Below are 26424 nucleotides of genomic sequence, written 5' to 3'. Positions count from 1 at the left end.
CGGATGGCAGTGCCACCATCGTGTGCGATGGAGCCTGCTTATCAAAGACAGCAAGTCGGGGTGATCTCAGCTTCCTGAGCCCGTGGTGGTACAGATGGCCATGCACAGCGCCACTGCCCACGACAAGGCTCTGTGCGTATTTTTACTGACTCGTGAGCAGTTGCTAATGAGCCAGTGGTTTGTTAAGGCCAATGGCAGTGGGGTGATTTTCACGATCAAGGCTGTCCCATTTGGGGTGCCCCAATTTGAAGGAACCCTGCCTCAGCACCAGTCATAAATAAGGTTGCACCAGCTCCCGCAGACACAAATGCTACCACAGCAGAGGCTGTCTTCAATCTCAAAGCGGCATGCTTGTCTGAATCCAGTTCACCACCTGCTCAGGACTCTCAACCTCCAACTCTTCACCAAGTCCATCAGCTCCACCCACCACCAGAAAACCATAACCCCCCCAGTTCCCCCACCCCCATCCCCACCATTCTGGCCCTCCCTAGTCACCACTTTATACTCTTTATTCTCTGGCTGAATGGTCCCATCTCTCTCTGAGTCATGGGGGAGCTGCTGCCACACTGGCCTGGGCCTGCTGCACGGGTGTTCCTCGGACCGCAGCCCTTGCAAAAATTGCTTTAAATTGCAAATTATGCTCCCAAACCAAACACTGGAAACTGCCTTGGCAAGCTCCAGTTCTGCAAGGGGATCTTTCAACGGCTGGTGAGTGGATTTCACGGGGCTGCTGCCTCCATCTGCAGGCACCACCTGCTTCACCAGTGCACGTGCGGATGCTTCCACCGGCCGGCAGCTAGCCACATCTGCCAGGACGCCTCTGCTGAGCGGGTAATCTCTTTTCCAAGTACATCCTGCCCTCATTGGCCCTCCTGACATCACGGACTCAGGTCAGGGATCTACCTCATTTTACTGCCTGTACAACCCAGCACTGGGCTCTCCAACGGGGCATCCCATGGAACTTTCATTTCCCACACTGGCCAGAGGCCTCTGAATTACTGAATGCCACAGTGGTCTTCTAAAATTCTTGTTCCCTAAGTTACAGGGCCGTAAAAGGGCTCCTTGCTGCTAAAAGCACTTATCAGTTAAGCTCTAGGCCTTGTGGCCACCACGGTCCTTGTCCCAACTGGGTTGGCCAGGCCGTGTTGCTTATGATCGTTAATATGGTGGAATCTAATGCCTTCATCTTACAGAACAATGTCATTTACATTTTCCCCAGCAATTCTGGGTCTCCTTGCAGATTTAAGATGTTGATCATCTTGCCTTCCAATATTCACCGGCAACCTGATCGGGGAAGGGCGCTTAGCTGGGGTCCCCTGGCCCATTAGAAGAACACGCACTCACCACGCTGCTGCTGGCCTACACGTGACGCGCGGCATTTATAACCCTTGGCCCTACCCCACTTTTGAGGAGGGGCCCCCAACAAGTGGCTGACCCACAAGGGCCCTATGATCAGTGTTCAGGTGGGGCAGTCAGTGGGCAGGCACGAAACTGCGAAGTGCAGGCGCTTGCCGCTGTTGCCTTTACTCTGTGCCTTTGTGCCATCTGGGTCATGGGGCTTCTCCTTAAACCTGGAGAGGCGACACTAGAAATGAGCTGGAACTGCACAGTGTGCGCCACAATTGCACTCAGGATGGGGGTAGGAAAGTGGTGGAAGTTCAGCCCTAGAGGGGATGCACCCGAAATGCCCCCAGGCACGGATGCCAGCTGGGTGATTCCGGCCCTCTTTCTTAAATGGGACCAATGGCACAAATGCTTGAAGGCCACCAGCCCTGCCCAAACAGTCACCAGCATCCTGACCTCTGGGCACTGGCCACAACACTGCCCTGCTTTTAACCCTAATTGGCTGAGAGGCTTATGCAGTTCAGACCCACCTCTGGCCATACAGAGCCAAACATTAGATTTTCAGGAGCATAAAACTAAATTTTCTTTAAACTAAGTTTACATATGTGCCTCCAACCTTGATTATTTATGGACAGAACCCTCTTATACCTCAAAAAAGAACACCGCCCAGTTCATTTGCAAGACGCATCCTTGAGAACCCCCCAGATCTCCTGAGAATTTGTGATGCTAGCAGACACTCCCAGTGGTGCAAGCAAACCTTGAGCAGGGAGTCCCAAATCTTTGTGACCCTGTTCAGACCCCCTGGCCTCTAAGTTCTCTCCCGGATGGCTACCTGGGAGAGCCACGCCCTTTGGGATGACCTCCTCCAGCGGCGACAATGTTAGAAGAGGCTATGCCCCAGCCCTCAATGTCACAGGATGTGACTTCATCCTGAATGCCACCTCCACAACCTCAACCTCCCGCTGCAGCAGAGCTGACCCCCAGGAAGACACGGCGGCCGATGATGGCCAGCGCGCCCCAGGACTTGGCTTTTGAGCTAAATGCTTGTTTACCTCAACTTACTACTGACAACCCCCTTGAGTGGCATTTTGCAGAGTTAACTGTGTGATTACCCCGAGAGCCCCCTTGCTTACTACAACGCTTGCTGCTCGAGAGTGAGGCGGTGCTCTGACCGCCAGGCTGCGCTCTGCCTTTGGAGGGCCTTTGCGCTTCGCAAGGCCGCAGTATGTGTCAAGTCTCATGACCTTACAGGGGCCCCTTTAGACACCTGGTTGCCTGCCCTCATCATACCTGTTAAACTGGCCCCACTGGGGGTTTAACTTCTGTTGGGAGGACCCCCTCCCTGGCTGTGGACGCTGCCCCCACCACACCTCAACTACCCTCCAGGACCACAGCCACAGGGTCATCTTCCTACACCAGCACCACCCTAAAGGGGACCTTCTCCCATCGGCACCACTCAGGGCCCCACAATCCTCCCTTTCAGACCCTCTAATAATCTTAATATTTTACTGTAATGAGCAGGCACTAGGTCTCATTTTTGGCCCATGGTAATTGCTGAGCGTGTTACCAGGTTCAACAAAGGCTTCTGCCTGAGTTCATGGCCTACCTGGCTGGTTGGCTGACCCTGTCCCCGTTTGTCCAACAGCAGGCACCCCACACTACCCTGCAGCTCGCCTGGCTGATCTTTGCAGTGCTCAGTTGCTCTCACGCAGGACACTTTACAACAGAGCATGTGACGCCTGGCAGGAACCCCTGTGTGCCCTCTGAAATCCTCCGTATCTGCCCAGACACTGACACCAGGTGGATGATTATAACCCACACCTTGTCCCAAGGAGCGCAGTTCCCACGGGTCCCGCTGCCCGGGAGAACCCCAGCTGACTTTGTCTTCCCGGATCAAACGGTTGGTGTGCACTGTGGGTCTGTGCCCCGGGGCCGTCACGCACCCGTGGTTCTGCACATATGCATTTCTCCTTCCCGCAACCTCCCACGCGTTCGCCTCCTCGCTGGCCGCCAGGAGTCTGTCCTGTCTGCTCATACCGATGCAGTTCAGTCTCCCCGGGACTACCCTCACAGATCGTCGGACACACCCATCAAACCTTCTGCCCCCTCCCAACAAAAGCATGTGGTATCCATCCCGATTAAGGTGGGAGTAGGTCTGCTACCACCCCTCAAAAAAGAACTGGGTTAGGCAGCACCACAAGAGGTCCTTAAGGCAAACACCAACCTGTCCGCCACCCTGTCTGAGCAGGATGGGCTGCTACGCCAACGCCCAGCCTTAACGCAACAACGACACGACTAGCGCAGACGGTTTTGGATAACGCTTTAACTGCAGATCGCTTACTGGCCACAGAGGGAGGTATACGCACTGCAAAGGGCACCACCTGCTGCATGTGTGTTAATAGTTCTGCACAAATTCAGACAAACTTAACAAAAGATGGCCCAACAGGTACAGATATTCTGTAGTCTCACCCAAGTTTTTAATGAAATACCTACCTTAACCTTATCCAGGGATTTTGATTTATTTTCTTGGATGGACCCCAATAAATGGGGGGGGTGGTTATGGACAGGGTTACAAATGATAATCTGTCTATTGATATCGTTGATTGGCAGTTTTTGTTTCTTGCTCAAATGTTTCAGGTATCGGGTGACCAAAACCCTGCCAGTGGCTTTTAACAGCTCCATCATCCAGACAGTGCCCATGATTTTCCCCAAAGACTAACGCCAGGGCATCACAGGGCCAATTGTGGTGAGGAAACAGTCGCTCTGAGTTGCTGCCTAGGCTCTGTGTGGTGTGGCAACTCTGCTCAGCCAGAGTCTGGACATTTAAATAAGGACCTGAGCTTAGGTTTCCCATCCCAAGCTCCCGCCTTGCTTTTCTTGAGGAACCTTTTAAGGTGACCACTCAAAGTCTGAGCCAGCAAAAATATTAGTGACTGCTGCCTCGACCTCCTCCAGGTAATAGGTGCTCACTGCCCTGCTCACTGTCTCCTGCCCCCGCGTGACCTGGGATGGAGGACGGCCCTTCCCTGGCTCACTGTACCCTTGTTTGGGGACTTGTAAGTAATAACGTTTACTTCCTTTGTGTGAGTGTATCGAAACTGTGCCTTCAGTCACAACGGCTTTGGGGTTTTCAGTTCCCCAAAGTGGGAGCCTGGATGTCTAGGGAACTGCCTGCTGACCCTGGGCAGGTGGCCTGTGCCTTCTCCTTCAGCAGGTCATAATCTGCATATTCTTAACACACCAAGCTTTCTAATACACTTCCTTCTGTAGGTCACAGTTGACTATGATCAAATTGAGTTTTCTAATAGCCATGGGGGTAAAATCCTAAAATCAAAGAAGTGAGGTGGAGGTGCTTAGCTATCAGAAGTAAGGAAGATGCTAGCATTGAAATGAGTAATAAGGTCAGAGAGGCAGCCGGGAGGATCTGACCCTCAGAGAGCTGTAAATGTGGTTGATAGAACATTAACCATGAATAGGTTAAACAGATGGGCAGCCAACAAAATTACTGCTTTAATATTCTAGTAAAAGAATAGAAATTATAATCTGCTGTCAGATCACAATGCAATTAAACTAAAAATCAATAATGGAAAGATGGTTGGAAAAATCTCAAAACAGACAGAGATTTAACAACATGCTTCTAATAACACATGGGTCAAAGAAGACATCTTATAATATTTAGAACAAAATAAAAATAAAAACACAACTTTGCCAAAATTTGGGGGATGCAGTAAAAGCAGTGCTTCAAGGGAAACGCATAGCATTGAACGTGTATATTAGAAAAGGAGAAGGATTGTCTACATCAATCATCTGAGCTTCCACCTTAGGAAACTAAAGAAGAGCAAATAAAATCCAAATTAAGCAGAAGAAAAGAAACAACAGGAATTAGAGCAGAAATGTAAGAAATTGGATTCAGCAAATCAATAGAGAAAAGTCAATGAAACCAAAACCCGGCTCTTTGAAAAGATCAATAATATAAATAAGGCTCCAGCTAGACTAAGAAAAACACAGAGGAGACACAGATTACTAGCATCAGAAATGAAAACAACAATGTCACTGCTAATAGCATGGTTAGAAAAAGGGGAATAAAAGAATGCTAAGAACTTTATGCCACAAACTTGATAACATAGATGAAACGGACCGATTCCTTGAAGGACAAAATTTGCTAAAAATCACACAAGGAGAAACAGACAATCTTAACATACATATGTATTTGCAGCGTGAAGATCTTTGTATTGTATCTTAAAGCCCAGCAATAAGCAACCAGGATGAAAGCAGCACTGAACAGCCAAGAAAACAGAATGGCTTAGCCAGATGGTATCAGCAAGTCTCTGCCATCCTCCACCCGAGCCCTGGCACAGTGAGCTCATGAGCGGAGTAGGTAGGTGGCAGGGATGGAGGCGGGGTATGGACCCAACAGCATGGGACCGTGGCTGACCCAGCTACCAATGCTGCCAAGCGTTCAACTTGCCAGCAACAGAGACCGATGCTGAACTCACATATTTTAACATCCCTTGCAGAAAACCAGCTACTCACTTGGTGGCAGACTGATGGCATTGGACCTTCCTACTCTGAAAGGGGCAGTAGTTCATCTGGACTGGAACTGACTCGTATTCCTAACTGTAAGGCCACCATCAGCATCACTGTCTGGGGGCTTACAAGTGTGTGATCCCCTGGATAGGATCCCACATAACATTGCCTCTGATCAAGGGATACACTTGACAGTAAAGGAGGCTGGCTACGGGCATGTGGGGAGGGCACCCACCACGTCTGTCACCTACGAGGGCTGCTGGCTTGGTAGAGTGACAGGGCCATGTTCTGAAGGGCTAGCTATGAAACCAGCTTGAAGGTGATCCGTTGGGAAAATGGGGCCTCATTCCCCAGGATAAACTGAAGACCGTTAAAAGATGCTGTGGTCCCAGTAAGTAGATTATTGGGTGTGGGAATCAAGGGATGAAAGCAAACGTGATCCGTTCACCACCAGCATCAGTGTTTTTCTTAGGGAAATTTTTCATCCTTACAACTTTAGGTTCTGTGGGTCCAGCCCAGCACTGTCCAACAGAAATATAAAGTAAGCCACATATATAATTTTTCTAGTTCTAGTCAAATTCAAAAAGCTAAAAGGAAAAGAGAAATTAATTTCAGTAATATATTTTATTTAACCTACTTGTATTGGCTGTGTTTCAACTGCTCAGTGGCCACATGGGGCTAGTGGCTCCCTGGCTGGACAGTGCCAGCCTGGAGGGCCTGGTTCCCAGGATGGGAGTGCTTCTACTAGGGACACAGTAGGAGCTCGGGCACTTCGAGTTCCTTATTTACGCCAAGAGGCTGGCAGGCAAGCAAAGCACTCACTGTTCTGGCAGGGCAGTTGACGACAATCGTCAGGGCCATTGGTTACACAGGAGGGGCAGCGGAGAATTCATCTGGCACTCTTGTATTCCCTTGTCCGGTTTTGAGGATAAATTAACAAGGGAGTGGCCACAGCCTGAGAAGTCATCATGACCAGGAGCTCATGTCCCTCACGGATGAAGGTCTAGGCTATCCTGCCAGGTAAACCCCCCAAGACGAGCAGAGCCCTTAGCTGAGCACAAAAGGAATCTACGGCAGGCAGCAGAGGAGGTTGGACAGGAGAATTTGCTGTGACCTCCAGACAAGCTGTAGTAGTGCGTGTTGGCCTTTCCTGCATCAGCCGCCTAGGAAGAGAAACCAACCACACTCCGGGAAGAACTATTTCAAAGATGGGGCAAGACTTCCTCACAAAGCAAGTGGACAGTCCTGGGTGCTTGGCTTGGCTGCTCCCTTTATGAGCAAAGCATTCATTCCCTTAGCTGCCTGGAGTGCTGGCTGCTGACAGCCCACAGCTGAGGTCCCTCTGGGAGCGGCCTTGGCCAACGGGCACTGTGCAACCCAAGGTTGTATCCCCTTGAGGGCATCCACATCCCGTATAAATCAATGTGGAGGTACGAAAGTTTCTGCCTCAATGGGGCGCCACTCTGAAGGGCGACCCTAGCTTCAGCGCTTCCTATAGGCTATGCTGACGTCTATCATAACTGCCGCATGGTTCAGCATCACCTCTGCCCAGTCCTGCTTTCCTCGCTCCCTTATGGGAGTTATTCCTAGGAACACGCCACAGCAAACCACCTTTCACAAATCTCTGACTCCAGGAACCTTGGCAGAAACACAAACCTGCATTATCTAAAACCCCAGAGTGATAACTGGGTGAGAAGGTAGAAATAAATGGTTTCATTTTCATCCACATTCATTTATAATTGCATCTGGTTTTCACGATGCCCTTCCATGGGTTTGCAGGAGAAAATAAAGACACGATGATTCTCTGCTGACCATCCTTCTTTCGGCTTCTGCATCTTGAGTTTGGAGATTCTCTCTTACCTGGTTGTCTCAAACCTATCCCTGAATTTAAATGTTTACCTGTTTGAGGTGCTTTCTTGCAATACGTCTTGTAGTCATCACTGATCTTCTCTATGGCCACCTTTGGGTACTGATAGCAGAGTTCCTCAAAGGACATTTTCTCCATGTCTATCAAATAGGGGAAAACAGGGAAGCCTTTAGTTGCCCATCCTGGTTTCAAAGACTCTCATACTTTTTTTTGGAAGGTATTGCCTTTAAAATGTTATTTAAGTAAGACAATAGTGTTCTAGTGGAATGTTTACACAGGGAATACAAGTTTCCTAGGCTAAATTAGAAGCAAGAAAATACAGCCTCCCTTGCTCTCCGGAGTGGAGCTTCCTGCCCTTCTTGGTGACACCTGACCCATGGAGATTGTCTACCTGAGGTATGCTAGGGTAACTGAGATATGACTTTGGAAGAGGTACTGACTGTTAACACATATATCAGAAGTGATTCGTCCAAATGAATACTGACCCCTTCAAGCCCCATCTTTTGCAGGGAGGAGCTGCAAATGCATTCCAAACATTCTGCTATTGCTTCAAATAATTTTCTGCATTTAGGGATAGCATGTGGCACATGATTCACTAGGGCCTTTTTCTCTTTCTTGGCTCTGCCTTTGGGAATTACTTTCAGAACTGACAGCTCATATATCTGAATATCGTGAATAGTGGTAAATCATTGTCCACTGAGAGTGAACAATTTTTTTCTAGAGATAGCTAAATATACAGTTTCTAGTCATGCATGGTGACTCGAGAGGGAACACCTTTCTGTATCCCAAATAACATGGGACAGTAAGACTGAGGCAGCAAGAGAAGTTTTCATGATTATTGGGCAACAGCTGAGCAGCAGCACCGCACCTACCAAGGTGAAAACGCTCATGTGTGTTGTGATTTCTGGGGCAAAGTCTAACCACACACAGCTCTCCTGGAACTCTCCAGGGCAGCCCAGTACTTTCTGAGGTTATACTGATGGCGTCTAGAAGGACTATGGGCTGTGGACCCACGGATGTCCGCTGTCCACATGTCAGCCTTGTCACTGTCATCATTGTCATCTCTCACCCAGGGGAACCTGTGAGTGGTGAGAGCCACATGGATTGTTGCTGCAACGGCCCAGGTTTCCAGTTCTAGATCAGTTCCTGCCTTGCTGAGAGACCCTGGGCAAGTCTTTTCACGTCTCTGGGATGCAGTTTCTCCATATGAAAGATGAGAGTATTCCAGCTCTGGCGCTCAGTGAATTTAGGGTGCAGTCTGAGTGGTGGTGTCAGCTTACCCGGGAGGCAGGGCCCTGGCTTGGACAAATGTACAGGTGGCCCTTTATCAGGTTAGATTTGCTTTCCAAAAAGCTCTGGTGGAGGAAGTGCTGGGGTGTGTTGCGGGGAGGGAGGAGGCGTCCCCATGGAGGTGATTCTCACTCTTCCTTACCTCCCCTGGCATTCCGTGGCCACCAAGGGAACACCCTTGCCCAGTATGTGTGTGGGGTCAAGTTTACCAGCCATCCTTTCTTTCACTTTTCTCTTGATTTCTGGGAAGAGGATTTGGAATGTTTGGGATTTAGAGAGAAGGAAGGTGAAATTCTGAGATAAAACAGAAGGCCCATTCATACTAGGTTTAAATAACTCATGCCCAAGCATGCTCTGAGGGGCAGGCAGCCACAGCCTCTGGCTTTGTACACGGAGTGCACGGAAGAGTTGAGTGTTACATCTTTTTGTGTAAATCTAGCGAGTACTGCTTATCGAGGACCTGCTTGCTGTGCAAATGCATCACCTCCAGTCCTTTCAACAGCGCCAACATCCCCATTCTACAGAGGAGGAAATGAGGCCCGGAGAGAGAAAGTAACTTGCTGGGCAAGCTCACAGAGCCAAGGAGTCATGGAAATGAATTCTCAGAGCTCTAGCTTACTCCTAGTTATCTGTGTTTTTCAAAGTATAGGTCACGACTCTACAGTATGTCAAAAAACAGAGTCATCACCAGCTTTCACAGAATGAAATGGAAGAGCATGTAAGTATAATATGTAATATGTATAGAATAGAACAGAATATATGAGAGTGTATCATCTTACGCAGTAAGGGCAGGTGTGGCTTTGTGAAAAATTTTTCTACATATATGCACACACATATTCACAGGTGTACACTCCCTGGATCCTGAAGCCAAATGCATTGCGGACCGAAGTTTGAGAAGCACCACAGCCCTCTGTTGCCTCAGCACCGATAACTAAGGCAGCTCGCTCAGCCTGAGTGACGGCTGCTCTTACTGTTGCCAGATGTCGTGCTAACAGCTTTCACAGATGGTCTTGGGACATCGTCACAACAAGCCTGTTGTTATTCCCATTTTACAGACGAGAAAACGGGGGCTTAAAGAGAGTTTAGATTCAGTGCTCAGGTTCACACAGTCACCAGTAGAGCCAGGATGTAACCCCAGCCTCCTCCCCACTGCCAGGGGGGCCGGTGTATTATGTTGGGGGTGGGGTAGGTGTTAAAAATATTTCACAGAAACGCTTTGATTCTGGGGGAGGTGTGGTGAGGTGGAACATGCTTCTTGGACGCATGAAACGAAGCAGTCAGGGTAAGGGGGTGATGCCTCGGTGGGCAGGAGTCTGGCCCAGTTTGAGTGCTCTGGCTCCCTTCAGTCACTCAGTCTGGATTCACATCCTGGCTCTGCCACTTTCTGTGTGACCTTGGGAACGCAACTTGTCTTCTCTGTGCCTCAGTGACTCCGGACTTACCTCATCGGTTACTTTGAAGATCAGATGAGGTCATGTGCATTGCACAGCGCTGACACACAGCAAACACTCACTAAATGTTAAATACTGACATTTCCCAGCTGCCTATGTGTAAGGACAAGAAAAGTGATGGTGACTGTCCTTACCTGCCAGAAACACTGGCGACCTCCTTTCTACGCGGAGGGATCCGCCTTGCTTCAGGTCCTCGGTAGCGATCTTCTGCCACTGCATGGATTCCATTTCTTCCATGTTAGTCAAGCCCTGGCTTAACTCTAGAGATTCCTCAAACCTCTTATAAAGAAGGAGATTCTCTTCTTTGCTTATCGAGTCTCTTTTATGCCACCTGGTGCTGACGACCTTGGTCTGCGTCTAAGAGAACGGGGTGGGGGCGGACAGCATTTGCCACAGAAACTAGACGAGAAGCAAGATGTTTACAGCCCGGTCCTTCTGTGCCTCCCAGTCACATAGACTTCGCAGATTATTTTCAATGTGTTGAGAACTATTGCTCCTTTACACACAAACCCACCCCCATCCCTCTTCAAATCAAACTCATTCTCTATAAGGGAGAAATTCTATATGAATGTGATTTCTTCAGAGTCAGTGTATGCACTTGAATCTTTTTCCTGGGGAGATTTATCTTTAGAACACGAGGGACCATGTCAACCGCTAGGTGTTACTAGGAAAAATCAGAATTTCATTTGCTTTAACAAATAGCATGTCTAAAAGAGCGATTACTCTCTTTTTATTCCCTCAACTTCATGATTCCTCCCCAACTCAAAATCCTTCCTACTGTAAAACTGAGAAACCAGTAGTCCTCTTCATCCAGGAATTCAGCATACCAGGGGCTGAGCATCTGAAACCCAAACACAACGGAAGTGCTATGAGATGCCTGCGGGCTCTCTCCTGCTGGCATTTATGTGGGAGGAGACTAGGCTGCGGGTTCTGGATTCTCCAGACAGCAAACACCAGTCATGACCACACAGGGGGTATTCCTTTGCCTCTCTGAATACGGCAGCTCATGCAGCCTCTCTCTGAATCTCAGACAATAATAATCAACAGTTACTTAAGAAGAGATACAACAATTTACTGAAGGACAACTATTTGACATCCTCATACGTCTTTGCTACTTTGCAAAGTACTATCTCATTTAATTCTTAAAATGGTCCTGGAAACCAAATATCTCCTTTAATATGTCTACTCTTAATATCTCCCACTTGAAGACCTTACCCATTTGTGAAGAATATTTCATTACATTAGAACAAACAAACAAACAAACAAACAAACAAAAACATCCCCTACAAGTCAGTGCTTAGCTAGATTTATTTATCTGCACTCTCATTCTTATTCATTTATCTGACAAACATTTTCTGGGTGCCTGGCGCTGTGCACATGGCTGGGAATACACAGATCAACGTGCTACAAGGCTGGTTCTCAAGGAGCTAACCTTCTAGCAGGATGAACAGCAGTGGGACTCGTGCTAAGACAGAGGTAAGAATGAAGTTCTTTGGGAGCAGAGAGGAGGAAACCATTATTTATGTTTTGAGTTCAGGAAATCCAGGAAAAGTTCATAAAGACAAGGGGGTTTAAACCAGAATTTGCACCTTGCAGGATAAGGAGGAGCTCACCACGTGGAGTAAAGGGCCATCCAGGTGGTGGGAAGAACTCAAGCAAAGACACAGAGATGGGAAAGAACATGGAAGAGAATGATGAGTACTCCAGCATGGCTGAGCTGTCGCATCACCGCAAAGAGCTCAGGGATGGGGCGGTGGCAACGGATGAGACAGGGAAGGTTGGCTGGGACTGCACATAAGGGACTTGAGTGCTTTGGTAAGTAGCCTGGGCATTATCTTGCAGGCAATTAAGTTGCCAATAATAATTTTTTAAGGAATGTAAGATTGTCTCCAGAAACTGCCCAAGTAACGTTGCCAAGAACAGAGGTTAAGAGTATGAATTTTAGTAACTTTATCAGCTCTCCTAGGCTCCTCGGGGAACCAAAGTCAAGTATCTTCCTGAAAGAATGAAACTCAGTGATTGAATAATAGCAATATATAATGTAATATAATGTTACTAATGGATAAGCTCTAAATATATATATTAAATATGAAAAATAAAGATGTATAAAATGAGTAGTCTATTCATGTCTATTTTGGTTTAAAAGATTTATGAGTGATGTCAGCATCATGGTATAATGAGATACTCCCTCTGTCTTTCTCCTTCAATTTACGAATAATAAAACACCCATAATTCAACAAATGTTCCTCTGCCCAACACACCAGGATGTAAAAGGTTTCCACACATCTGTACAAAGATGGGTGGACAGGTAGAGGCAAGCACAAGTCCAGCTCCTACCCCGATCCTCTCCCCGCCCTCCCAGCAGCTAAGCCCACGGTCCAGGTATACCCAGGCACGATGGCGGTGTCCACCATCCCAGTGCCCCACGCAGTTACGCCAGCAACAGCAATGGCACTGGCAGCAGCAAGGCACCAGTGACCAGCAAGGCACAAGGAGTGACAGCAGGGGCACCAGGGACAACTCTGGCAGAGCTGGTGGAGCATGGAAAGTGCCAGTTCTTAAATATAGTCAGAAGGAGCTCAGGTCGAGGAACCAAAAACTTTTGCAACAGCACCAAAAGAAAAGACCCTAATTATTAACGTCATGAATTGTTAGAATCAAGTTTAAAAGCTTTACGTAAAGAATAAAGATGTTGCTACTTTAAACGCACCGGCAGAGGGAAAAACTCATCAAGCACTATGAAAAAACACGTAACACTGTATCACAAAAAGAAAATGACAGTTCTTCAGAAACCAAACTTAAAATCATAAAATATTGCAATCTAACTGATAGAGAATTCAGAACAGCTGTCATGAAGAAACTCAATGAGCTTCAAGAAAACTCAGAAAAGCACACAACACAGGCAGTAAGACTCCATAGATGGCGGACTTGAAGAAGGAATGAAAGGAGGCTAGGGACCACTCCTCTCCCTCCATCCTAACTTGGGGTTTTGGCTGCTTCTGGAGAATTTACACAGCTTGCTCCTAAGAGCTGAACCAACTCTTCAATATGTAAAGGGCTGTGTGGGTAGTTGTATGATTAAGTTAGCCAGTGGGGATGACCAGACGGGGTCTTTGGTCAGTCTTGACCTAACCTTCCGTATACTAATGGCCTACCTGACAGATCTCCTTCTGAGCTCTGGGAATCCAGGGGTTTGCATCCCCAGAAGGCAGCAGCTCCTTCAGGCCTTTGATGGTTTGGGACTTCAGTGGTAAGCGTGGACCGATCTGCTCATTCAGGTAGAGCTCACAGATTCGGTTGCCCAGCATGTGCCGAAAGATGGCTTTCCCAGTCTTCCTGTTACTCATCAGGACACTGAGGAAATGGTGCAGGTCCTGCCAGAGGTCCAGGAGTTGGATCTCCTCTTTCAAATTTTGCTTCTTCAGGTGGTCCCGGAAAGGACCCCCCGCACAGGCATCAGCACACAAGGCCCAGTGGGTGTACCCCAAGGAGAGGTTTTGCTTGATGGCTTTCCTCATTGTCATGTGGTGGGAGTGACTGATGATGGGGGTGACAGTCCTCAGGTGGGTTGAGAATGCTGTCTCAAAGAGGCCCTCCATGTGGAGGTGGCTCTTGGCTTTCTTCTTCATGTTGGACTTCCTGGTACAGAGAATATCTTTTTCCAGAAAACTGCTTCTTCTCTCCTTTGAAGAGGCCTCTTTCAGGGGGGACAGTTGTATAACCACCTTCTCTTGAGGACACAGCTCCTGGGGGAGGCAAAGGTTGCTCTCTGGCTTGAGATCCATTTCCAGAGACCAAGATCGAGGGTCTATCAACTGCCACATCTTCCTCTTGGTCTTCCTGCTCGAGTACCACCTCTGGGGGTGGTGGCACTTCCTGATGCTCATGTTCAGAGGGAGCCCTCCTACGTGGGTGTAGCAAATACTGTACAGGCGAGTCTCGTATTCTTGCATCAGCACCTGGCACGACTCCTCCTTGGCCATGGCCCCCTTGGCGTGAGTATAAAAGTTGGGGAGCCAGTAGCTCTGGAGTTTGAACAGAGCCACTTTCTGCATATGGCTCAGGATCTCTCTCCTGGTGGTTGACTGGTTGGGATGCCAGATGGAAAGGTTCAGGAGGGACTCTGGAAAGAATAAAGAGAGATAAAGGATGACAATGATGTGGTGATGGTGTGGTTTTTGAATTTTTCCAGATGTCTGTGGGCACAGCACTTCATTCATTCCTCATGCAATCCTGGGGTGTAGACAGGTCAATTACACAGTGTGCATGTTTCTAGGGTTTGCTCAGCACACAGTGACCCCTTTCTCTGATTACCTTCCTTCTTCTTCATAGAAATAAGCCATTTTATGGGATTCCTCTGGTCATTTTTCAGATTACTGAATGTTATAGTAAAGAAAAGCAAAAGGTACAAGAAAATATTTTTAAGAACAAAAAACATGTACCTCTGAATGAGATTTCTCAACGTTAGATCTGATTGAAGGAAGGAGTTTGGACTGGACAATCTGAAAAAGTTCTGACTAGCCTTGATTTTAATGTCATTAAAGCTCAATTACCTATATTATTAGAGAGAAGCATGACTAATCCCAAATAGCAGATCTTCTGGAACACATTTCTATTTGGGTTAGGAACACCTCTTCCAGTAACAAAGAAAAAATTTGAATAAATCTAATGTTCTAGAAAAGAGAGTGGAAAACTATTCTCTGTAGAGAGCCAGATAGTAAATATTTTAGGCTTTGTGAGCCATATATAGTCTCTGTTGCACAGCCTCCTTCTTTAAGCCTTTAAAGATGCAAAAATATTCTTAGCCCATAGGCCACATGCACTGCATTTGGCCTCTGGACTGTAGTTTGCTCTAAAGAACCCCAATTGAAAAAAGAACAACCAAAAACAAAATAAAACAAAGCAAAAAAAATCAAGGCATGCAGGCTTAGACGTTGCATGAGCTGTTCAATCACCCTGTCCCACCTCCTCTTCACTCTTTCCAGCCCATCTTCAGAGATAAGCAATGTCTCGGGAAGAGGCACATACCAGCAAGGACAGCTGGTCTCTCTCAACCCTGCCCTGTTAAGGGTTGGGGTTCTCACTGGCATTCCTGATACACAGAAGATGGAGAGGGTAGCAGCCTGCACAGCAAGATACTGAAGACAGTCAGACACCAGGTTGATTTCTCCCTGGCGTCTCCCAGGGCTTTCACTTCAGATACGCTTCATGATTCTTACTTATGTTCGTGTTACAGAGAGTCGCCACCCTGGAGCTCTCCTGCAGGTGGGTGGCCTTCAGCACGAAGAGGAGGGACAGGTAGGAGTCTCTCACTTCCAGGTCCATCTCATCTATGCTCAGGATCTTCTCAACAAGAACCCAGAAATCTACCAGCTCTTCACCTGCAGACCAGACAGGGTAGACACTGAGCTGCACCCCAGTCTTGCCCCTTCAGTGGTTGCATCTGAGCGTAGCAGCTGAAACCCCACCTCCCCACCAGTCTGCTGTACTGCCTCCAACATCACTTTTCATCACTCCTTTGGCTTAAAGCATCATCTCCAGAAATGTCCTAATTTGGGAGCAGATGGGAAGCATGGTAAAAAGGGACTTCATGGATAGGAATGTTTCATGATCGCTTTTGGTTATTAGAAAAACTGTCACTTGAGGAGAACTGCACAACCCTGCGGAAGAATCATGAGACATTTGAGTTTTGGTCAAAAAAAAAAGATTAGAGGAAAAGGAATGTTTCCTAGATCATGGACCCAGAGCAGCCTGCAGAAGGACACTGGAGCCAAAAGACGTGGAAGACTGTGTTCTCTGTTTTACAACTTGGCCAGGGAGATGAAGTGCGAGATAGTCTGTCTAGTTTATCTCCTCCTGATCACTGGAGATCCAGGATTTTACCCTTAAACTGGGGTTTGCGTCTGCTTGAAGTTTAATAATGCTGAACTGGAGTGTCAGCCAGTGCTCACGGCCAGCCTCCGACTCAACAGCTCCTGGACCCAGTAGAACAGAAAGCAGGACATCCCAACACTTTCGCTACAGGGACTGGTTTATTTCCTTGTTCCTTGTCTGTCTCCCCACTGTCATGGCAGCTTTGGGAAGCAGGGACTCATGACTCTTGTTCACCTTTGTATCCCCACCCAGCAGCACAGTGGCTGCCATAGAGTGGCGCTCAAGAAACACTGTTAAACGAATGAATGAATGAATGAATGAAAGGGACTCTGATTGCTTTTCTTGAACTTACACAATGGATCCCCGTTTTCAAAGACTTTTACCCAAACTGCATTACAAAGCATTTTTTATATTCACCATAGACATACACAACTGTCAGTTGTGTTCAGGGGTAACCTGGGAGCTGTTAAGAACTTGCAAAGCCCCAGAAACAACTCCAAGAACCCACCTGCACTGCCCTTGAGGTAGGTGCAGAAGCGCCACATCCCTCTGACCCCGCCAATGCATCTCTGGAGCAGCCACTGGTCTGCCTTCCTCCATCTCATCATCGTGGCTGCCAGGAAAAGTCCATGGTGAGAGACTAGAATGAGCTCTTTCCCCAGCCCCTCTCTCAGCCTTGCACATGCTCAGACCCCCATTCACTCAGTGTTGAGTGAGGGGGAATGGTGGCCAGTTAGATGAGTAGGGCCCTGATTATGTGGTGCCTTTGAAGCTAGGCACCAGACCCTCTAGTGACATGCACAGGTGACATGCGAGGGACCCACAAGCATGCATACAATAGATCAAAATCACCCTCCAAACAAAGCCCCTTGCCTTCTATGGTCCCCACCTGACAGTGATTTCCCCAAAACACATATTAAAGGAGGGTCATGAGTAGAGTGGACATTTGTTGCAACATTTTACTCAATGGGATCTCCTGAATCTTAACTTTCCCTAGTTTCCTTCGGCTGCTTGAGGCAGGAGTCAAGTCACCAATCAACCTTAGATGGAAATTTTATTCATTCATTCTTCCAACAAATATGTATCACATGCCCACTAGGTGCCGAGTACCCTTCTAGGTGTCTGGGATACATCAGCAAACAGAACAAAACCTCCTGCCCTCGAGGAGCTTATAGTCTAGCAAAGGAGACAGACCATAAGCAGTGAGTATGATAACCACATTTTCTAGTAAGGTTGAAGGTTCTAAGCCCTACAGGGAACAGTGAAAAAGTAAAGCAGGTACAGGGAGTGCGGAGGCGGGGGCTGGATGAGTGGACATCGGGCCATCAGGGCAGCCTTCACTGGGGAGGTGAGAACTGCACAGAGGTTGAGGGGGCAGTGTGAGTATATGCAGGAAGAGCATTCCAGGCAGAGTGAACAGCCAGCGCAGAGGCTGGAAATGGGAATGTGAGAGACGGGAGCCATTGGTAGTGGTAGGTGGTGGCGGGGAGGGGACAGGGAGCAGCGGAGTGACATGATCTAAGTGCAGTTTGAAAAGGCTCCCCCTGGCTGCTAGAAGCAGGAGAACAAGGGCAGGAGGGAGGAGACTGACTGAGAGATGATTTCAACAGCCAAGTGAGAAATGAAGATGGCGTAGGCCAGGTGGCGGCATGAAGGTGGCGAGCTGCTTTGATTCTGAATGTATTTTAGGTGGACCATGTTCTGTGGCCGTGATTAACTCTCTCATTTCCGGCTGCAGTGAGACAAATAGCCCAGCCCACGTGACTCCTGCCTGTTGCTCTAGGTACCAATTTTTTCACTCTAAGATTTCATCTACTGCCACAGCACAGGCTGAGGCCCCGCACACCTAGGGCTACAAAGGCGGCCAGTATTTGTGCTTTGCTGTAGGACTGACAGGCACAGGATGGCTATGCCAACCTGGCTTCCCATGTTTCTCCACACACACCCCCACGTGCTTACCTCCTTCTGGGGACTTAATGAAACTGATGAACTTCTGACAGAGAATGTAATGGAAACACAAGTTGGTTTTACAGAAGAAAGGTAACCGGTATTTTTCCAACCAGGTCAATAATCCTTTGTACTTTGCAATCTAGAGTCCAAACAAAACAGGAACAGAAATGAGAAATGGAACTGAATTGCTAAGAAATGCAGCTTAGCAAGGGGCAAAAAACCAACCTCACGTTTGCAGTATTTGGCCCAAAGGAGAGTTGTATTGATTAAAAATAGTATCGAAGGGAAGTGGAGACTGGGGTTGAGGCTCCCAAAGGAGTGAATGGATTGGTAGGAAAGAAAAAAAGCTTGCCTTTTTCATCAAAAAGTCTTATTCCTGGGTGAAGTTTTTTTTTTTTTTTTTTAAAGATCTAAGTAACAAAAAAATCTAAGTTTTGCTTGATAAAAGAGAAGCAGAAGAGATTTCAGTCTATGGTGTCAGGTCATAACTTGACTCATTTGCTTCTTTGTAAGCACACTGATCACTTCGCACAAGCTCTCAGCCCATATCAACTGCACAACATGTACAAAAACACACACAGACTCACATACAACATCATTAGAGTGCGGGATGGATCCCTGAGGGATTGAACTACCAGAGAAGGGAGAAGAAAATAAAACTTCATAAGTTTCAGGGTTCTCCTAGAGAAACCAAAGGGAAGAATCTCAGTGGAGGCTTTTTCTCAACCCTCCAGATGCCAGAGGAAAACAAAACCTTGTCGTGAGCACTGCTTAGAGTGATCCTTCTGAGCCCACACACCACGGGTCGGGCAGCTGGAAGCCATCAGGAGGTGTAAGTTCTGCAGGTGGAAAAGGAGAACAGGAAGGGGGAAAGGAGAGGAGGAAGACAATGCACAAGGACAAGGGGAAAAGATATAAAGAGAAAAAAAGCCTGGGGGACATGCCTCGTGGCCAAGCCTTCATTAGGAACCACAAGGTGGCGTCTTGACTTGCGCTACACCTGATAACGCCAGTCATTGCCATGTGGCCCGTGGCCCACGCTTCCTATCCCACACCCGTGGCAGGCATTACCAATTGATTCCCAGACTCCTTCTGGCTTAGGTGTGGCCTCAGGGTTCTCAACACAGTGCTCCAAGCACCTACCACCCAGTCATCACAGTGGACAAGAGAGATGAGTCGCTTTTGCTAACCATGAAAGAGCTCGCCAGCAATCGCCTGCCCAAGTGGTAAAAACGCAAAAAGGAGGAATGCCTACCTGGCTGGATGCCGTTTGTTCTACTTGCCCACTTTATTGTTTCTTTCATGGTTACCCTCGGGAGCTCCTCTCCCCCACCCTCTCCCAATCCACACTTCAAATCCAGCTCCCTCTTCTCCCATCCCAAACCCTCTGCCATCCAAGAATCATACTCACCAAGTCATGAGGTATTTCTGGCCACAAGCTCCACTGTGAATTTTCAACAGTGTAAAATGGTGTCTGACCAAAGACCTGCAAAAGAAAGCTAAGAAACAGCCAAAGGGGTAGAGCTTCTCCTCCTGAACAAGTCACGGTCCAACTGCAGCCACAGGGGAAGAGGGGTTCCATGGCTTTCCTATTTCAAGGGACATCAATTGTTAAATTTATTCCACTGAATCAACTTGCTTTGTACAAAATAACCAAGAAAGACTACATTGCAAGATTTGTTTATCTTTTGGCTCCATCCTGCCCAGACCTGGGAGTTATCTTGCCTGTGCACAAAGGCCAAAGCCCATGACATTAAAAGGTATTGACTCTGTGTATTGCATTATTCATTTCTCCAGGACTTAGAAAGTTAGAGCAAAGCCTTTTTATAAAGAGAAATAGCTTTGGATTTATCTAAGTCCTTGAACTGAAGAAAGTAGAGAGAACTGAGGATGTGAGGATTAAGGATACAAATTACTTTGGGTGGGGGGCATTGAGTGTTCAAAATGGACAGATAATTCTAGGCTACTGTCCTTTTTTGTCATGGAGAAGGGACTGTGCCCTGGGCAACCGGCTTTGAGACTAATGGGAAAGCGTTTCGATGCTCATAGGTATCTAAGCTTAGAGTCTCACATAGGCACCAAAATGTCATAAAATGTCCCCGAAGTATTTGTGATAAACTAGACGAGGTGAAGCCCCAACTCCTGGCTAAACGCTCAGCACATCATGTCAGTCGGACCATCTCGAAAGACTCACAGCCCCAAATTTTGTCCATTTGTGTCCCCTCCTTCTCTTGCTTTTGCCCTTGGCTGTAGCAAGGGAAGGTGACGGCGCTGCCCGCACATTACAGATGTTGGTCTAGAAAGGAGAACGGGTCCTGAGTGACCCCTCCCTGCTCTGGACTTGGTGCTGGACACGCCCTGCCCGGCATGTGAAGTCACCTCTGCGGGATGTGCGGTGGGAGCGTGAAGGCATGCGATTAGGTGGGACTAGTGAGTGGAAGCAGGTTCCCCACATGACATGACATTTGTACCACAGAGGGCGTGAGACTGACGCGGAGAACGCGCCAGGCTGGGAGCCGCGGGGCCTGGCTGGCCGCAGGGCTGCCCCGGCTTGGCCGTGGGATCTCAGGAGATCCACCTGTCAGAAGGGAGTGATGGCGACCTCGCAGGGTGACTATGGAAATTAAACGGTAGAGATCTGTAAACTGACAGCAGGATTCAACATGAAGTACCAGTGTCTTCCTAAACAGACCACAGCCTCCTCAGCAGCCAGGACTTGCTTACGTTCTCGGCATTCTTCTTCCTCCGCGTCTGTAACGTTACTGAGGGCTGCGTAGTTAAGCTGACAAACTGATTAGCTACAATGCCTTACGGCTACTTCGGACACCTTTCATTAAGACAGTGGCAGATGCAATCCTGAGTGAGGGTCCCCCCGAACACGCGCTCTCAGAGGCCACGTCCTCCCTCCGTGTTTCACCCCGTCGCTGGCACCACCCATCAAGGCACCCAAGCCTGACACCCTGATTCCGCTCTTCTTGTTTACCACCTCCCCTCGACACTCAAAGTGACAAGGTCCTGCATTTCGCTTTGTGAAAAATCTGTCCTATCCATCCCATCCTCTGCATCATTTTTGCCTTTAGACCTGCATCACCTCCCACCTCGACTACTGAGACAACCTCCTGACTGGTTTCCCTGCCTCCACTGTGGTCCCGACAGCCCAGCCCATGGCCAGACTTCCGCTGAAATAATTTCCTTAAATGAAAGTCAGATCACGTTACTCCTTTACTTAAAACCCTTCAGTGGCTCTCTCTCACCTTCAGGGTGATGCCCCTGAGCACAGCCCACCTGCTCTCAGGGATGGAGAAGCTGTGCGGCCTTGCCTCCCGCTGTGTCTGCCTCTCACGACTTTTTCTTCAGTCTTACTGAGCTGCTTAAAGTTTCCCCCAAAGCGCCAGGGGACTGTATTCCCTGCTGCCTTTACTCACTCTGTTCTCTCTCCGAGGCCTCTGCTCCTCTCGATACTCAGCTCTCCAGCCTTTCCCTCCTGCCTCTCTATCCACCCTTCCTGCCCATCCTCGTGCCCAGACAACTGTCAAACACAGAGTCTTCTTTCAAGGCTTGGCTTGTGTCACCTCTTCACTGAATCCTTTCTGACCTTCCCGGCAGAAATGGCCTCTCCCTCCGATGCACTTGTACCCCACTCCCGCCTAGAGACGTCAGTCATGTCACCCACAGCCCTTTTTGCACTCACCTTAGGGACTGGGTCTCTCACATTAGACTGGGAATTCCTTGAGGACACACGTGGTGTCATTTATGTCTCTGTCCCCAGTGCTAAGCCCAGCGGCTTGCACAAGCTGACCACCCGATAGGTGTTTGTGAGATAATAAGAGTATTTTTCCCCAATTGTATGAAATTTCATCTTTCAGCAGGTAGCATTCCATGGAAACAGGAATTTATAAGGCACCAGCATTCAGATGCAACCAAAGATTTAAGCCAGAAACGATGCAGGATTAGTGTAGGTTTGGGTTCAAGACTACCTTGATGTTTGAGGTTTGTTTTAATTGCATAGATTGAGAAAATATACAGATTTGGTTCCAGTTAACAACTCAGCAGTTGCTATGTGCCAAACACCTGGTGACGGGACTAGAGCAGAACAAATAACCCACAGTCCTGGTCCTGCAGGAATTCGCAGCCTCACGGTCCAGGGGGAGAGACTCACATACAGCACAAGAGAGCCGCAAAGCGCAAGGGGGCCAGTGGCAGGGAGAAATTAGTTCCGACTGGGAGGGCTTAGGAAGTCCTTAAGGAGAGCAGGGCTTAAGCAGAGATCTGAAAAGTGGTTAAGACTTTGGTAGGGGAAACTACGGAAAACTAAGAACACAGCCGAGGACAGGTGCACAGGTGGGAGAACGCCAGGTGTCCTCTGGGAGGCTGGAGCCGCTGCCCCTGGAGCCCTGGGCACCAGTGAAGGGCCTGACGGGGAACAACTGTGGACGTGCAAAGGTGGCCAGGGGGGCTGCGGCGGGGGTTTGACTGTGTTGATCATGGGGACTCCTGGAGATTCGAGAGGATATTCTGATTCATATTTATTTGCTCAAAATGAAATTGTTTTGATTTGGTAAGAAGTGTAATTAAAAAAAAAACAAAACAGGCACTCAGCTCGGTAAGGCTCACTATTCAGCTGTCGAGGAAACATTTGGATTTAAGTCTGAGAATGCTTACCGGGAGAGAAAGAAACGTGTTGAAAAAATCAGCAAAGATTTCATCCTCTAGCAGAATAATAAGATTTGTAGAACCAATGATCTCTATATAGGGAGAGAAAAATAAACTCTTATGAAGCAAGATTGCTTTTAGGGTGAGAAAATGAAGTAACTAAATGAATGATCTCGCAAGGGCAAACCTCAGCATGACGGTGGCCCTTAGGGTCATCTAACTCAATCTCTCCCCCTCTTCAGGCCCCTCTTCAACATCACTCACACACTCCCAGCTGTGGGAGCTCGCCGCCTCCCCAAAGCCGCCCACTCCATCAATGAAGAGATGAAACGAAGGTCTTTCCTACCGTGACCTGCCTTCCTCTATCTTCTCTCCATTTGCTGAAATTCTGCCCTCTGAAGCTAGTCAGAAGTCACCTACATCCTCTTTTAAGGGACAGTGCTCCCATACGTGTAAAGACAGCACAGCCTTCTGCTCACCTCCCCCCACGCTGACGGGCCACTAAGCAATTCTTCAGCGATTCCTCCTTGCATGGCCCCCTTTCCATCTGGTTCCTGTCTCGGTGGCAGGAGTGGCACCCACGACTCAAGCGTCCCACGTGCTTCCCAGGGAAGAGCATAAGACAACGAACTGCATCCCACGTTCTACGTGACATCAGTGTGACCGGAAGTGGGCTTGGCTCTGGGCATGCACACATTACACTATTAACGCCACCATCCTTTATTTAAACAGTCACTTTTCAGCAACCAAAGCAGGAATTTACATTTATTCCCGTTAAATTTCAACCTGTTGGTTTGGACCCAACATTGAAGCCCCCAAAGAGCTTTTTTGAATATGTTGGTGGGGCAACACATTTATTTCTCTCAAGCTTGATCATTGGGCTGCCCGAGTTAATGCAAGGAGATAAACGGACTCTCAAAGCCAAGCACAGAGACCACAGGTGGGCCAGGTGACTTCTCTAAGTCACTGTCCATGCTCTTTGGGGTACAGTGGTTAACTCGTGAAGAAGTTAATTGTTCTATCAGTGGCCCAGCATTTTTCCATCATACCTAAAGTTTATAATGAAAGACTTATAAAATGAGAGAGACAAATATACACGGGTCCTATCTCTCAGTCTAGTTAAACATCTGGTGAGAACAGTACATGCCTCTCCGCTAGAGGAAAGTCACAAAAACGTAAGAAAACTGAGCAATCCCCTCCTTGCTTCCCCTAATGACACTTCGGTGGTTATTGTCTTCTTATAATAGAAACAATAGAAATGGAAACCCAGGCCATCAAACACTATTGTAACAGAGCTGATACCAGTTCTTGCCCTCCGTTTTATAGATGTCTTTTTTTTTTTTTTTTTTTGGTATCTAGTGTTGTAATTTTTATATGTTTTTTCTGTCTCCCTCCTCAGCCCTCTGCTCATCTTTTTATGAGAATTCCCTGATTTATTGAATCTATTCCACATGGATAATTTCAAAATCTATGTTTTCAGTCCAGACTTCTTTCTTTGGCTCCAGTTTTAAATATCCAGTGAGCTATGGGGCATCTCTACATGGACACCCACCAGGAACTTTCAACGTTTTCAAAGCTGATCTGGTAATATTTCTTCCCAACCTGCTCCTTTTCCTGTATTCCTAGTCTGAGTTACTGAAACCACCATGCAACTGTCTAAACCAGAAACCTGAAATTCACCTTTGATTCCTCTTACTCTCTGTTTCCCTCTCTTTCTCAATACTCCTCTACGCGATGGAGGGGCACGTGATTTCTCCTACATGTCTGTCCTTGCCTTTCCATCCACAAAGCCACTCTTATTTCAGGCCCCTATCATCTCTTGTCTAGACTACTGCATCAGTTTCTTAAAATGTTCTCCCTAATTTAGTCACTGCCACCGTATTTTTGTTAAAACCCTTCAAAGACTCTTCAATGTCCTACAAGGTAAAGTCTAAATTCCTTAGTACAGTATCTGAGGCTTCACCCAATCTGGCTTTTGGGTTCCCTCCCAGCCTCACCTGCCGCCACTCCACACCACGTTGCCTCCTGTGGACAAGACTTTGCTCTTTCCTGCACATGCTATGAACTCTCACATCCAACCTCTGCATCTTTGTCCCACATTCCAATCACCTGAAATGTCCTTTCAACCCCGGCCTGCTTTGCAAATTAGTCATCTGGCAAGAACTGGTTACATATAATCTTCCTGGTGAGACAAGAATGGTAGAACCCACCACAAGAGTAATATTGATTGCTACGTTCCCCATCCCTGCCCCACATGGTCACGTACAACTTCCATCACGACAATTAACACATCATTGTTTTCACTCATTGATGCATCTGTCTTCCTCATCAGACTGAGCTCCATGAGAGGAGGGACGTTGTCTTTTCGTCTTTCTTCTTCTAGACACTAAGAGTGTTTGCATAGCATCTAAGTTTTCTGTATGTTGAATGAATTGTTCTTTCAAGAGAAGATCTTCAATCTTCTGGGCTTTTATTTTTCTGTCCTTCATAAAGCCTGGCATGGATTTGTTGACTAAGATTATTAAGGCGATCTGAATGCAGGAAGCAAAGTTTGGAAGAAAATTTCTCCACCAGTTGTTTCCTGTAGCTGCACACACTGTTGGTGACCAGAGCTTGACTGTGGCAGTGCTTGCATTAACAGCACAGTCTTCGTGGGGTCTAGGAACAAGGCTCTCATATCTGCCCCTTCCCCATCCGACTGTTCCCTCATTCCTGGGTTTCCATTCTCTCCTGTTCTGCTTTCAAACTTCCTAAGAACCTGAGAAGGCTTTCAGCACTCATTCCACACAATCCTGATACTGATCTGGTTAACAAAGAAACTGCTGGATAACCCCACCCCTCATGCTAGCCTTCTCCCTGGAGGAGGTGCGTGCAATTTAATTCTTCCCTCTTAGTGATCCCTCCTAGCTGCCTTAGTTGTCTTATGAATGGGACCCAATTTGATTCTCAAAGATCTGGTGGCATAAGGTGGGTAAAGGGGACACGAGAGAAGAAAAACAAAGGGCTTGAGTAACACAAAGTCTGCGTGTGGTGTCCCTGAATGACTCATTCCTGTTAACGGCTGGGCAGGGGAGTGGTCTGCCTCATCTGGGGGCTCGAAGCCTCGGAGACCTCCCCCTCGGGGACTCACCAGCATTGTTCATGCTGCCATGCTCTTCCTGCCACTGTGACTGACTAGGAACAGAATTAGTCTCCAGTCAACAGAACTCTGCACCTTGTGACTGCACAGTGACACCTCCTCTACGGGGTTCCAGATTCTACCCGGAAGTGGCCTGCTTGCCTCTGGCATAGACCTCAGTCTGAGGATAGGTCTGGACGTCACCTGATCCCCGGGATTTCCTGGCACGTGCGGACTCTTCCCACACTCAGGCCTTTGGTCCATACTGTTTCATGAGCATTGACAGTTTCTTTATAATTGTTGTGTAATTATGGATCCTGAGTTTAAGTTCTGTCTCTTTAACCTGATTT

The 26424-nt window shown here is 47.8% G+C and overlaps 1 protein-coding gene across 1 annotated transcript in view; it reads right to left on the bottom strand.

Annotated features, from left to right (window-relative positions):
• Window positions 1-26099, bottom strand: part of RGSL1 (regulator of G protein signaling like 1) — a 55885-nt gene extending 29786 nt beyond the window's left edge. Inside the window, exons 1-9 of the mRNA XM_010954939.3 lie at window positions 26087-26099; window positions 22966-23048; window positions 19715-19789; window positions 18313-18442; window positions 15699-15860; window positions 13635-14602; window positions 11258-11320; window positions 10614-10836; window positions 7771-7878 (exon numbers count right to left, since the gene is read on the bottom strand). Of these exons, the coding sequence (XP_010953241.1) occupies window positions 7771-7878; window positions 10614-10836; window positions 11258-11320; window positions 13635-14602; window positions 15699-15860; window positions 18313-18442; window positions 19715-19789; window positions 22966-23048; window positions 26087-26099 (1825 nt within the window). The remainder of the gene's footprint in view (window positions 1-7770; window positions 7879-10613; window positions 10837-11257; window positions 11321-13634; window positions 14603-15698; window positions 15861-18312; window positions 18443-19714; window positions 19790-22965; window positions 23049-26086) is intronic.
• Between the last annotated feature and the right edge of the window lie 325 nt (window positions 26100-26424).

The sequence above is a fragment of the Camelus bactrianus genome, chromosome 21 (assembly GCF_048773025.1).
Source record: "Camelus bactrianus isolate YW-2024 breed Bactrian camel chromosome 21, ASM4877302v1, whole genome shotgun sequence".
Taxonomy (NCBI): Eukaryota; Metazoa; Chordata; class Mammalia; order Artiodactyla; family Camelidae; genus Camelus; species Camelus bactrianus.
Note: the sequence above shows the minus strand (reverse complement) of the source record. Positions and strands in the feature narration are given on the sequence as shown.